Below are 14,373 nucleotides of genomic sequence, written 5' to 3'. Positions count from 1 at the left end.
ATACTGTGTTTCCCAGAAAATAAGACGGGGTCTTATTTATTTAGCCGCCCTGAGTCTCTCGGGAATAGGGTGGCATACAAATTGAATAAACTAATCTATTGACCTCCGAAATAAGCTCTTGCCCTTATTTTCGGGGAGGTCTTTTTATTTTTGAGGTGCAGGAGGCACCTGTCCCAAAGGTGCTTTTTCAAAAGGAAACTAGACTTCCTTTGTTTTTCCTTGAGGACGTTTCACTTCTCATCCAAGAAGCTTCTTCAGTTCAGAACTAACATTTGAAAAAGCATCTTTGGGTGAATGTAATGACTTCCCGTTATTTTCTTAAGTAGCAGACGGCCTCTGGGGACATTTTAAGTTTTTGTTCTGACCTGCACACTTGGGATCAAAGAGCTTATTTTTGTCCAGGATGTGTTATTGTGGTAGGATTATAAACCGCAATGGTCTGCAGCAAAAGACCCTGATACTTTAATGGTCCTCTTTTCCCCCCCCCCCCCCCAGCTACGATATGGGGAACCGACTCTTCGACGAGCTGTTCCGTTAGCTCTGGCTCTCATCTCTGTGTCCAACCCTCGCCTCAACATCCTTGACACTCTCAGCAAGTTTTCCCACGATGCTGACCCCGAGGTGTCCTACAACTCCATCTTTGCCATGGGCATGGTGGGCAGCGGTAAGCCTGTCCAGGGTATTGGTTCAGGGAGGGCATTACTGGTGCTTAATGTCTACAGAGATTCTCAACGATTCCAGGTCAAGATTTGTCCCGAAGATGCTTCTTGTCGCTTCTCATCCAAAAAGCTTTTTCAGCTCTGATTGGATGATGGGAAATGGAAGGATTTATATTCATTCTTATTTGTGGTCATTTGCATTCTTTTAGAGAGCCGTTAAGGCCACTTGGAGGTTTATCGGAGAGGTGCAAATGGGTGTGGAGCCTTCTTGGAACTGCTGAAAGTCGTGTTGTAGACTGGAGATAGATGATGTCGTTTCTCCCCCCCCCCCCTTTCTGTTGAGAGAGGGCTGTTCAATTTGGACATAAATGACCTCTTTCAAACCATTTGGCATGAGAGATATAAATGAGACTGGAAAAAATGGATTGACTATATACAAAATAAATACGGGACCAAGAAATTCCAGTTAGCCTATGCTTAAGATCAGAAATGATTTAAATTGTTTAAAGTTAGTTCAGCAAGAAGAAGCTAAGGTCAATGTAGAATGTCATTAATTTCTTTATTTCTTTTTTCTCAGTAGATTTTAGACTGTATTTGTTAAAAATCCATACCGTGTACGGGTTCTGGGAAGTCGGGGGGGGGGAGGAGGAGGGGGGTTGGGGGGGAGGGAGGGAGGGGTATGCATTAGGCTAGACAAGAATTTGGTAGTAAACTAGAATTATTTTGACATACAAACCCTTTGGCATTTACAGCCATTTACAGCCTTCTGTGGACACTTGATCACAGTTTCTGATGTTTTTGCTGGAAACCGAAATGTACTTCCAATTTCTGGCAAAAAAAAACCAACACTCCACAGTTAACAATGGGGCGTTTGCTTAACAACTACCTCCAAAAAGATCATAAAATCGGGCATGGTAGTGACTTGCTTTGTTACCATCATGACTACAACTGAAATTGCAGGCTCCGTTAACAGTCGTAACTCGAGGATTATCTGACTTAAATATATTCCAGAGAACTAGCCGACATAAAATTAATTTAAACAGAGTGGTGCATTTTCAGGAAAAGGCAGTGAGTGAGAAGGGAAGAAGGGCAACAAGGAATGAGAACTGCTGAACTACAGATGAGAGTGGAGACCTAGAGAGCATCCCATGTGAACTTGGCTGGATATGCAGCAGTACTTTGCAGTACTACTGCAGTGCGCTCTACATGGGGCAGCCCTTGAAGAGCATTCGGAGACTTCAGCTCGTCCAGAATGCAGCCGCGCGAGCGATTGTGGGTGCACCTCGGTACACCCACGTTACACCTATCCTCCGCGAGCTGCACTGGTTACCGATTGGTCTCCGGATACGCTTCAAGGTGCTAGTCGCCACTTATAAAGCCCTTCATGGTATTGGACCTGGGTACTTGAGAGACCGCCTGCTGCCAATTACCTCCCAAAGACCCATTAGATCACACAGGGTTGGCCTCCTCCAGGTTCCGTCTACCAGCCAATGCCATCTGGCTACTACCCGGGGGAGGGCCTTCTCTGTGGCAGCTCCGGCCCTTTGGAACGAACTCCCCGCCAAGATTCGGACCCTCACCTCTCTCCAGGCCTTCCGAAAAGCCATTAAAACCTGGCTGTGTCGGCAGGCCTGGGGTCGATGAGTTCCCTTCCCCTCTTGATTGTGTGTCTGTTGGTTATTTTAAATGCTTGTACTTGTAAGTTCTTGTGTTTCCCTTCCCCTCTTGGGTTTGTGAGCCGCCCTGAGTCCCGCTGGGAATAGGGCGGCATATAAATAAAACGAAACCTGAAACCTGAAACCTACTTGAGAGTAGATTTGAAACAGGAATCCTCATTTCCTTTTGGGCTTCTTCTAGAGTAGTAGTAAAGTTAATCTTGTTCTGACCGAGGCTTCCCAAGAGCATGAAGCAAACTCCTTGTCCTGACAAAAACCCCTTTTATTAATTCACTGTGAATTCTGCTCATTCACATCCAGCCAAGTCTTTCAAGGGAGGATTTATAGTCACAGACCTTATCTGGCTTGGAGAGCTGCCAGGCTGATATCTGCAAAACATGGCAAGGAATCTCAGAGAGTCACGAACCAATTAAGCGAACAAATTGTCTCCTGCAAACTCTACTCCCTTTTCGCTCCTCTTTTATTTCCTCTGGGAGGGGCCATTCCTCATCCATCTGTGGCCTTACTCCCAAGTCGACCTCTGTTCTTTAGCTGTTCCCTTTGTTTGGCAACTCTGCGCATGCTCACACTGCTAACAGGTTCCAGCTGTTTGTCTGACTCACTGATGTCTGACTCTGAAGGCAGCTGATAACTGGCATATGGCTCTGGCCCCCTCTCTGCCTCCGACACAGAGCCCTCATCAGAGTCTTCCCCAGACTCCAGGACTAGCTCATGTTCCTTCCCAACCTCCTCACTGTCCGAATCTGCTGCCAGCTCCGTTGGCCACTGGCGGGCCACAACAAAACTATTGTAGCAAAAACAGAGCTTTGGGGAAATTGGAGGTTTAGGGATTTGTGGTATAGAAAGCTACCCAGACCATTTCAAATTGTCCAGTTATTATTCTCGTTGGCCTGGTCTCTCTGAGCGTTAAAGCTTCTTCTAGCACTGCCTAAATTTGTTGATGGAGATAGAACCTGGAATTAAAAAAAACATTTTGTATTAGATTATAGAATAAAATCACAAAAATATGATGCAATGGGAAGGAAAAGGGGAAAGAAAAGTGAGGAGAGGAGGAAGAGAGGGGGTCGGGGAATCAGAAAGCATTGACTTCCAACTCCCTCTGTTTCAGTAGAATACAGCATTAACATCGAACCTCAACTTTTTACTTTTCCGGAATAATACAAACCAGCCATTTGAAAAGCAACAAAATCAGCCTAATCATTAAAACCCAAAATCAAAGTTTCACTTTTTTCCCACCTCAAGCACAAAGTCCAGAAGCTGTCTCCACGTAGCAAGCAAAGTACTTGTATTCTGTTCTTGACTCAAAAACAGACAATTTAGCCCCATCTGCCAGCTTCCATCAACCATGGTGGGAATGGAAATATCCTTCTATTTTTGTGCAGACAGTAATCTTGGAATTTTTTTCACGGAGGTCATGCGTGGTTAAAAAAAAGGTATCATAAACACCTGATTGATCCACTTGCTTCAGTGATTGTTCTCCATTTAGTGTAATTAAAAACCAAGTAATCTAGCTTGAAAGTTTCTGGAATTTTTTCTGACGGCTTATACTCTCAGTAAGTTTATTTACACATGTATTCTGGATGAAGCTCCCTGAACTGGAATAGGGCATCCTTTCTTTCCCCCTCTCCACAAGTACTTTCTTTTCTTGTTTTGCTTGCCTGACCCTCTGTCTCTATCCATAGGTACCAACAATGCTCGCCTGGCTGCAATGCTGAGACAGCTGGCACAATATCACGCTAAGGATCCCAATAACCTTTTCATGGTGCGATTGGCTCAGGTAATGGTGCAGTCTAACTTCTGCCCCAATAAACGGCTTGGGGCATCCTTACATTTAAGGGAAACACCCAGAGTAATGAGCATCTTTATTATTTGGCTATGCCGAATATTCAGGATTCCTCTGTGGCGCTAAGCACAGCAAACCTTAACCTTTAATCACACCTGAGAGACTTACCTTTGGCTCACGCCGGAGACCCACACAGCAGACCACTGTTAGCAATGCCTATGGAGATTCTCAGTCATCCAGGTTGTCCCAAACGTGCTTTTTTTCAAGAAGCAACTGGACTTCCTTTGTTCATGCCCTTTTGGGGGGTGGGGGGAACGGGCCCATTTTCGCGAAAAACGAGTCATTTTTGAGAGGTTTACATAGTGCAAAAACTTTTTTTTTAATTTGCCTCTTCAAAACCTTGGTGAGTCTTATACTCCGAAAAATACGGTAAATATTTTTAAGGGAAAGTATTGATTTACACATGGAAAAATATGGTGATAACTGACAACTATGGAAGGAAACTGAGAATCTTGGTCGGCGTTACGAGTGGGGGAGCCACTGGCACAGGTTCTCCCGGCCTGCCTCTTTGCCCTGCTCAGTGCCTGGGAGTTAGTGAGGACAAGCCGTTGCTCGAGTCAAGTTCGGGAGGATGTTTTACCAACCTCTGACTTTTGATTTTGCTGCGCAGGGTCTGACCCACCTTGGGAAAGGAACGCTTACCCTCTGTCCTTACCACAGTGACCGGCAGCTCATGAGCCAGGTTGCTGTGGCCGGCCTCTTAACCGTGCTGGTCTCTTTCCTGGATGTCCGTAACAGTAAGTGCCCCTTTTGGATTTCCTTTTTTTTTTTTTTAAAGTAATCTTTATTAGTTATACATTTTTTAAAGAATAAAACATACAAATACAATTTTAAACATACCCCGCCCCCCCGCGGTGACAGTCATTCACAGCCCAACTTTTTTTCCCTTCCTCGTTGTTAGGTCTCTAAGCCACATCTTCTCATTACAAAATTCAGGGATCTATTACAATACCCACGTTCACTTTTAGTTCCCATTGTTAACAACTGCTATTTAACTTTCCCCGTCTTAAGTCCCTGCCGTTCTCCTTGTCGCCCACATATACCATAAGTTCCAGCTAAGATAATGTTCCGTTTCTCCTTTGTCCCTCAGCCAACCCGTCATTCTGTCCATTTCTGCACATTCATAGATCTTTTTAATTATAGCATCTTCCGACGGTATGGTAGTGGATTTCCAAAATTGTGCATAAGTTATTCTTGCGGCCACAATTATATGTAGGCTCAAATGCCATATTGAATTGCTCATGTTTTCTGGTTTAATGCTTAGTAGAAGGTTCTCGGGTTTCCATTCCATGCTTGCCCCGGTAACCTCTTTTAGAGGTTAGGAGAAGGATTCAAAAATGGCCTTTGGGATTTCCTGATTGCTTGCGGATAAAAGCAGGAACCCTTGTGAAAAGTCTCCCTCCCATTGTAGGAAGGGGGGGGGGGGAGCTTTGGCAAAATGGCTCAGTGTCCCTATTGACGGTCACAGTTGCAACGGTCTGCTGCCAATGCGGCTGCCCACCCTAGAGAACGTCCTGCAGCCATTTCTGGGACCTCTTTTTTGTAGTTTCACCAAAGTCCAAGGCTGCCTTGCTTCACTGAACCAGCCCCTTGGCAAGGATATCCGGTGGAGAGGAACTACCGATAGCACTTTTCGGTCTCCCTCTGTCCCTGCCTCTGAAACGCATCCTTGGTTGGTAGGTTGAATAGCCAAGCAAGTGTCAGCATTCCAAGTAACACCCCCAACAAAAGAAGACTCTGAGGCTTGAGTTTCTTCAGAGTTCTATTTTCTTAGGCAAAAGTTCCCCTCGAAACATATGCACTAGTCATTCACGACTCTAGCGGGCAGTGCTCATCTCCGTTTCAAAGCAGAAGAGCCAGCGCTGTCTGAAGATGTCTCCGTGGTCATGTGGCCGGCATGACTCAACACCTAAGGCAAAGATGGTCCCTATTTTTCTACTTGCATTTTTACATGCTTTCGAACTGCTAGGTTGGCAGGAGCTGGGACAAGTAACAGGAGTTACTTTGAATCTAGGGATTCGAACCGCCGAACATCCGATCTTTCTGATCGACAAGCTCAGCGTCTTAGCCACTCAGCCACCATGTCCCTTCTCCATTTTATTAGAAGGGAAAACTAATAAATTGGCACATCCGGGAAAACCCGAATCTGAAAGTTTCCAGGTTTTCCCCACCCAAATGAATGTTCAAGTCCTGCCCAGCACCCCCATATCCATCACATGGTCCAATCAATGCACCGTCACAATTGGAGGTGCCTCCCAGTCACACCCTTCCAGGTGCAGGGTAGAATGTCCTTGACTCTCTGAGAAAGGAATGTTATTTTGACTATATATCTCCCTTTGTCTGTATAATCCCCCCTCCCATTTTCCCACAGCATTAAATGTGGCAGGCCTGAAGACCCAAATGTAAAAGATGGCCGCCAGGCTTGAACCCGGAGAGACTGTTATTATAAGTTGATCTAAGTATTTCCCGTGTTTTAAGAGGACTCTTTTCTGTATGTTTGAGCCATATTTTATTTTACGATTAGGGTTTGGTTAGAGATCCTTGGTTACAACCCCCTTGCTTTGCGCCAGATAGGAAAAACCCTCCTTCTTGGCAAAATGCAAAGCATCCAAGAGAAATCAGCCTCTCTTTTACTTCTGTGTCCCTTCCTGGGAACTCTGCGTGGCTGACTCCATCTCTGTTTATGGCATCGTACCTAAGTGAGAGATGAGGCATCGTTCAGTGATATTTATTTATTGCATTTATATCCCCTCTTTCTTTTCGGAACTCAGGGTGGGTTTCGGAATGGGGTCATCCCTAACTTAACCTCAACCACAGCAATTTTGTGAAGTGGGCTAACTTACGACAAAACAATTAACCGGAGCCCAAGCAAAATATGGACATGAAAATGGTTTTTCACAGTCCAGGTCCATCACATAAACCACATGACGCTACTGTCAAAATGAACAACATTAAAGAAGTGTGGAGAAAGCCCTTCCACTTTTGGTCCAGTCCCCTCAAACTTTGTCCCTTGTCCTCCTCTCTCTTCTAGTCATCCTTGGGAAGTCCCACTACGTGCTCTATGGCCTCGTGGCTGCCATGCAGCCACGCATGCTGGTGACTTTCGATGAGGAGCTGCGGCCGCTGCCAGTGTCGGTGAGGGTGGGGCAGGTAAGTGGTCTCCAAGAGAGCAACCAGCCAGGGGTGGAGAGGGTCCCAGGAAGACTTGGGGGTCCTGGACCACTTCAGTATTTGGTGCCCTGTTGCGGGGACCTTGGTTTTGAAGTTGGATGATGGTTGTCTGAATATTTTGCCCCTACTAATGCCTGCTCCTCCCCCTCCTCACTGCAGGCAGTGGATGTGGTCGGTCAAGCTGGGAAGCCAAAGACGATCACCGGCTTCCAGACTCACACAACCCCAGTGCTGCTGGCCCACGGCGAGCGGGCAGAGCTGGCTACGGAAGAGCACCTACCTGTCACACCTATCCTGGAAGGCTTTGTAATCCTGCGCAAAAACCCCAACTACGACGTCTGAGTTGCCTGGGGGACGGGATGCGGGTGGTGGGGGAACGGGACGGTTCTCTCTCTCTCTCTCTCTTTTGTTTTGTTACATAAATTGTTTGTCGAAAGAAAATAAACTGTCTTCAGAATAAGGCTTCTTTTTATTTAATAGCAACAGCACTTAAACTTATATACTGCTTTACAGTGCTTTTACAGCCCCTCTCTAAGCGTTTTACAGAGTCAGCCTATTTGCCCCCAACAATCTGGGTCCTCATTTTACCCACCTCGGAAGGATGGAAGGCTGAGTCAACCTTGAGTCAGTCAGGATCGAACTTCTGGCAGTGGGCATAGTCAATCTGCAATACTGCATTCTAACCACTGCACCACCCGGCCTGTTCCTCTCTCCCCTCCCCCCTTCCTTCCTTCCTTCCTTCCTTCCTTCTTTCCTTCCCTCTCTCCCTCCCTCCTTCCTTCTTTCCTTCATTAGCACTTAATAAGATTTAGCACTTATATAGCGCTCTATAGTGCTTTGCAACCCTCTCAGAGTCAGCATATTTGCCCCCAACAATCTGGCTCCTCATTTTACCCACCTCGGAAGGATGGGAGGCTGAGTCAACCTTGAGCCTGGTGAGATTCGAACTGCTAAATTGCAGGCAGCCGGCAGTCAGCAGAAATAACCTGAAGTACTGCACATCTAACCACTGCGCCACCGTGGCTCATTAAGAGGGAAAATAGGAGGGGGAGCTCTTGTATTTTGGCTGCAGGGTTGGGAAAAGGTAAGGCTTGAAGGAGTTGAGTCTTAAACCCCTTGGGTTGGGGTTGCCTTGAGCCTTTGTAGTACCTTTAAATCCGCCAGGCTTAAAGTGGCCAAGATTGGAGACCCCTCCTCTAAATGTTACTGGGTGGGTGGGTGTTGTTTTTTTGCAGATGTTTCATTATCCAAACTAGGAAACTCCCATCAGTGGGTAACGAAACGTCCGCAAGGAAACCACCATGTTCAGTACCTCGAGGCTCTTCCTGTGGAAGGAATGGGATGCTGGTGGTGGGGAAGAACCCTGCTATGTTTAGCTGATTGGATTGCTGAGTCAGGGCCAGTTGGTGCTTTGCGTCAGCTGAGGAACAGACGGCAGTGGGGAAAAGGATCTTTTTCCTTTCTCTCCAAGCGGTTCAGCTGAGTCATAAACTGCTGCTCATTTGGGGAAGGTGCGCTCTACGCAGGAGAGGCTGCCAAGAGTGTAGCGATGATCTTTGTGCCAGGGATTTATGCGCCAATATGTCCCTTTTTACGTTGAGCTTGTCAATCAGAAAGGTTGGCAATTCCGCGGTTCGAATCCCTAGTGCCGCGTGACAGAGTGAGCTCCTGTTACTTATCCTAGCTTCTGCCAACCTAGCAGTTCGAAAGCATGTAAAAATGCAAGTAGAAAAATAGGAAGCACCTTTGGTGGGAAGGTAACAGTGTTCCGTGCGCCTTCGGCGTTGAGTCATGCCGGCCACATGACCATGGAGACGTCTTCAGGCAGCGCTGGCTCTTTGGCTTTCAAACGGAGATGAGCACCGCCCCCTAGAGTCGGGAACGACTAGCACATATGAGGGAGACCTTTACTGTGTCCCTTTTTTGATGGAATGAGCAACCATATATGAAGCCTCCTTTGTCCTGTGAATATCTTCTAATACTGATCACAGGTTGCAGACTGTTTTCAACAGAAGTAAAAACATCCCAAACTGGAACATTTTGTTGTTGTTAGTTGCAAAGTTGTGTCTGACCCATTGCGACCCTATGGACAATGTTCCTCCAGGCCTTCCTCTCCTCCACCATCTCCCGGAGTCCACTTAAGCTCATGCTTTGGTGACTTCATCCAGCCACCTCATTCTCTGTCGTCCTCCCCACTTCTCCTGCCCTCCATCGTTCCCAGCATGAGGCTCTTCTCCAGTGAGTCCTTCTCATTAGGTGACCAAAGTATTTGAGTTTCCCCTTCAGGATCTGGCCTTCCAAAGAGCAGTCAGGATTGATCTCCTCCAGGACTGACCAGTTGGATTGCCTTGAAGTCCAAGGGACACGCAGGAGTCTTCTCCAGCACCATAGTTCAAAGGCCTCCATTCTTTGACGTCATAAGCCTTTCTTATGGTCCAACTTTCACAGCCATCCATTGCAACTGGGAAAACCATAGCCTTGACTATATGCACTTTCGTTGGCAGGGTGATGTCTCTGCTTTTTAGTATGCTGTCTCGATTTGCCATAGCTTTCCTCCCCAGGACAAGTGTCTTTTAATTTCTTGGCTGCAGTCCCCATCTGGAACATTTTAATTGCAATTATTGAGAGCAGCTAGAATAATAATTTAAAAAATGGTTCCTACGTGGTTGGGGCACAGCACGTTATGAAGACACATTTGTGTAGCCTATCACACTTCCTTTGAGGATATGCAGAGAAAGTATAAAATGTATGCCACAAGAAGTCTATGTATTTTTTTAAAAAAAGGGAAACGAGAACAAAATTAATCTAAATTTGGGTTACCAATACCATTCACTGTATCTTAGCATATCTTCTTAATTCTGCAAACTATCCATGCTTCCAACTACATCTATGTACCATATCTACTGCATTTTAAAAAAACAAACCTTATTTTTAATCAGAATAGAGCTACGAAGTACCCTGGAGGTCATCTAGTCTAGCCCCCTGCTCAAGCAGAAGTCCCTATACCAGTGATGGCTAATCTTTTCCGGACTGAGTGCCCAAAGCCCGCATGCGCGCCCGAACCCCCCAAAATGCAACACACAGGCGCCCCCTGCACATGTGGCTCCTGCATGCCTACTGCAACCCTTGCACACAAGACCCCCCCCCAATATGCCCTGCTTACCACACATACATTTGTATGCTTTCAAACTGCTAGGTTGGCAGGATATGGAGAAAAGAACCTCACCTCATCATATCAGACATTGTTTGGGTCTTGAACCCGGGCTGACAGCTTTCCAGCTGTCTTTAAGCCTTTGTGCCCCTCCCATTGCAGCCCTTATTATTGGCAAATATATATAAAAAAATCAAATTTTCAATCCTGATGTCAACAAAAGGTTGATTTAAAAAAAACAAAACAAAAGCTCTTTTTAACCGTGATCAAATAAACCAACTTTATATTCCTTCCTTCTAACAGTCTTCAACTGGGGTTCATTCAAATTTTTGAATGTTCAAATACTATCCTTCAATTTTTCTTGGAATACCAAAGTAAAAATATGAAAAAGGAAAATGTAGTTGGACTGTACGGCTTAAGAAATTGAAACAGAGCAGGAAACTAATTTACACCATTTTTTTTGCCATTCCAATGTTTTCTTCAAATGTCTTCAAAGAAGCAAAGTAATGCGGCTATACTTGGACATCGCCAGATGTAATATACAAAAATAAAATGGACTACATTATTGCCGAAAAGAAGCTTGAGAGCTCAATATAGCATCAAAGATGTGGCCAGGTGATGATTGTGGAAAAATTTAAGCTCCAAGTTAAGCTACCGTATTGTGGAAACTGACTGGCTTTCTCCTTCTTTAGCTTAATTGTAAACCGCTCAGAGAGTGCTGTAAAGCATTATGAAGTTGTAATATTTCCCCAGCGCCAAATTCCTTGTGTGTCCAATCACACTTGGCCAATGAAGAATTCCGGCCTCTACTCGCTCCTCCCCTCCCAACCACTCCTCGCCTGCCCACCTGGGCTCCTTAGGGCCCCAACAGGAAACAGTTGCTGGAGCTGAGCAGCCACCATGAGAAAGAGTTGGCAAAATAGCTCAGTTCAAATTGGATCTGACCGAGGAGGAGGCTCAGCAGAAGCACCTCACTGAGGACTACGAGCATAGGCTTTCCAAGCAGAGGGAAGACCTGCAGGAGTGCAAGGCCAGGTTCCAGCACCTGGAGGCTTAGCGAACTGAGATGGTCAGCCAGTTCCAGGCCATGATGCAGTCACACTGGAACGAGGCCCTCTGGTTCTTCGCCACCAGCGGCATTCCCCTTCAGCCTTCGCCCAAAGTCCCATACCAGGAGGTTGAAGCAGACCCTGAGTCAGAATTTCTGCCCCCCCTCCAACCCGCACAAAAAGACACTCTGCAACAACACAAACGTTCATTGCATGTATCCATCCCAGGGGCCGTAGTTTGAGAACCCCTTAGTGCAGTGGTTCTCAACCAGTGGGTCGGGACCAGTGGTGGGTTTCAAAATTTTTTAGAACCACTTCTGTACGTGTGGCCTGCTTTGTGGGAGTGGTTTGCCGGCCATTAGACCGGGTGGGAGTGGCTTGGCAGTCATGTGACTGGGTGGACGTGGCCAACTTGTAAAATGTGGTGAAACTCACTTAACAATGCTCTTGCTTAGCAACCAAAATGTTGGCTCAGAAACTCTAGCATTTGAAGCACGTAAGTCTTAAAGCTGTCAAGTTACAAGACCCCTGCACCCCTAACCCTTTAAAAAAAATCCCAGGGGTGTTCAAACTTGACAGCTTTAAGACTTGTGGACTTCAACTCCCAGAATTCCTCCTCCAGTCATGTTGGCTCAGAAACTCTGGCATTGAAGTGTGCAAGTCTTAAAACTGTCAAGTTACAAGACCCTTGCACCCCTAACCCTTTAAAAAAAAAATCCCAGGGGTGTTCAAACTTGACAGCTTTAAGACTTGTGGACTTCAACTCCCAGAATCCCTCCTCTTGCTCTTCATCTTGATGATGTGAGGATGGGCGGGGGGAGGGAGCTGGAACCGGTTCTAAACGGCACTGTAGATTTGTGGAACCTCTTCTATAGAAGAAGTTAGAACTGGCAGGAACCCACCCCTGGTCGGGACCCCTTTGGGGATCGAACGACCTTTCACAGGAGTCGCCTAAGACCATTGGAAAACACATATTTTTGATGGTCTTAGGAACACCAATTTATGGTTGGGGGGTCACCATATGAGGAACTGCATTAAAGGGTTGCGGCATTGGGAAGGTTGAGAACCGCTGCCTTAGTGCAATATAAAAAATGCAACTAATTTTTCTGCGGAGCACCAAAATTTTGTTGCGGACCACCAGTTGGTTACCGCTGCTGTAGAAGTCAGGTCCAGAGGCAGGGAACAAAGTAAAACTTACGTGAATTTCCTCTTTCGCAGTAACTGAGAAGCAAGTTGCACTGATATTTATATTGGTTGATTTAAACGATTTCTAGAGCTGCCTATCTCAGAGTAAGGATTCTGGTTCATGTATGGAAAATTAAAAGCCCCAAAATATACCTATGTCTACACACGATTAACTAAACTACACCGGAAATGACGTTCACCCATTAAACAGAGTCAACCGACTGTGGCTTAGTTAAGTTACGCAAACCAAGTTAATTCAGTTAGAGACTCAACGTATCACAGTCGCATTTCTCAATCTTGCCCGCTTCAAGATCTGCAGACTTCCCACTCTGTGGGGAATTCTGGGATTTGAAGTTGGCAAATTGTAAAACCACGAAGGTTGAGAAACATGTTATTAGGGCAATCCAGAAAGAAAGTTAATTAAAAAGTCAGGGGGAATAGGATTTGCATTTTAGGCTGCAGTCTCCTAATTGGGTCATTATTTCAGAAAAGACTCATCAGAAGAGTTATGATATTTAAAAGGCAGTTTCCTGGGGGGAGGTGCTTAAATTTTATGGAATTCATAAGTAATGGCGTCATGAAACTGCTATTCCGTGACCGGATTAAGAACTTTATAAGGTAAAGGTTCCCCTCGCACGTATGTGCTAGTTGTTCTCAACTCTAGGGGGCGATGCTCATTTCTGTTTCAAAGCCGAAGAGCCAGTGCTGTCTGAAGATGTTTCCATGGTCATGTGGCCGGCATGACTAAACACCAAAGATGCACAGAATGCTGTTTCCCTCCCACCAAAGGTGGTCCCTATTTTTCTACTTGCATTTTTTACGTGCTTTCGAACTACTAAGTTGGCAGAAGCTGGGACAAGTAACGAGAGCTCACTCTGTTACCCAGCGCTAGGGATTTGAACTGCCAAACTGCCGACCTTTCTGATCGATAAGCTCAGCGCCTTAGCCATTGAGCCACCACGTCCCTTTTAACTTTATAGCTAGACATTTAATGTCTTTAAAAAGATTAACCCACATATATATTAACATACAGGGCACCTTCCCTAATTGAATGCTGATTAATATGTTTTGTTTATTGTGTTTTATCTTTTTTTCAATATTTTGGTGTCTTGTAACACGTCTTGAATGAACTAATGTTATTAATCATATTAATTTAAAAGATTTTTTATAGCTGGGCGGCTGCCGGCTCGTTGGCTCTTCTGCTTTACGGGGACTCAACCCCAACCACGGTTGAAGACGCGGAATCCGCTACACCAGTGTTTTTCAACCTTGGCGACTTTAAGTCCTGTGGACTTCAACTCCCAGAATCCCCCAGCCAGCACAGCTGGCTGGGGAATTCTGGGAGTTGAAGTCCACAGGACTTAAAGTCGCCAAGGTTGAAAAACACTGCGCTACACAAGCCCCCTCGGAATGGGAACCGTTCACACGCCAACAACACGTGTCCCCCCACCGGCAGACTGGAAGCGCATCGGCGGCGGCAAAAAAAAAAGAAAAAGAGCCGGAAGCCGTCGGGCGTCACGTGACGCAGGCACCGTCCTTCCTCGTGGACGGTCACATGACGTATTGGCTGCCCGAGTAGCGATCAGCTGACCCGCCTGGGCGCCCTTTCTTCTCTCCTCGAGGCCGCGCAAGGTGGGGA

The 14,373-nt window shown here is 46.0% G+C and overlaps 1 protein-coding gene across 1 annotated transcript in view; it reads left to right on the top strand.

Annotated features, from left to right (window-relative positions):
* PSMD2 (proteasome 26S subunit, non-ATPase 2) overlaps window positions 1–7,809 on the top strand; it is a 42,620-nt gene extending 34,811 nt beyond the window's left edge. The window contains exons 17-21 of the mRNA XM_032225337.1: window positions 496–664; window positions 4,018–4,112; window positions 4,789–4,915; window positions 7,210–7,328; window positions 7,509–7,809. Coding sequence (XP_032081228.1) covers window positions 496–664; window positions 4,018–4,112; window positions 4,789–4,915; window positions 7,210–7,328; window positions 7,509–7,691 — 693 coding nt within the window. The 3' untranslated portion in view covers window positions 7,692–7,809. The remainder of the gene's footprint in view (window positions 1–495; window positions 665–4,017; window positions 4,113–4,788; window positions 4,916–7,209; window positions 7,329–7,508) is intronic.
* Window positions 7,810–14,373: the final 6,564 nt, after the last annotated feature.

This window comes from Thamnophis elegans, chromosome 10, assembly GCF_009769535.1.
Source record: "Thamnophis elegans isolate rThaEle1 chromosome 10, rThaEle1.pri, whole genome shotgun sequence".
Taxonomy (NCBI): domain Eukaryota; kingdom Metazoa; phylum Chordata; class Lepidosauria; order Squamata; family Colubridae; genus Thamnophis; species Thamnophis elegans.
Note: the sequence above shows the minus strand (reverse complement) of the source record. Positions and strands in the feature narration are given on the sequence as shown.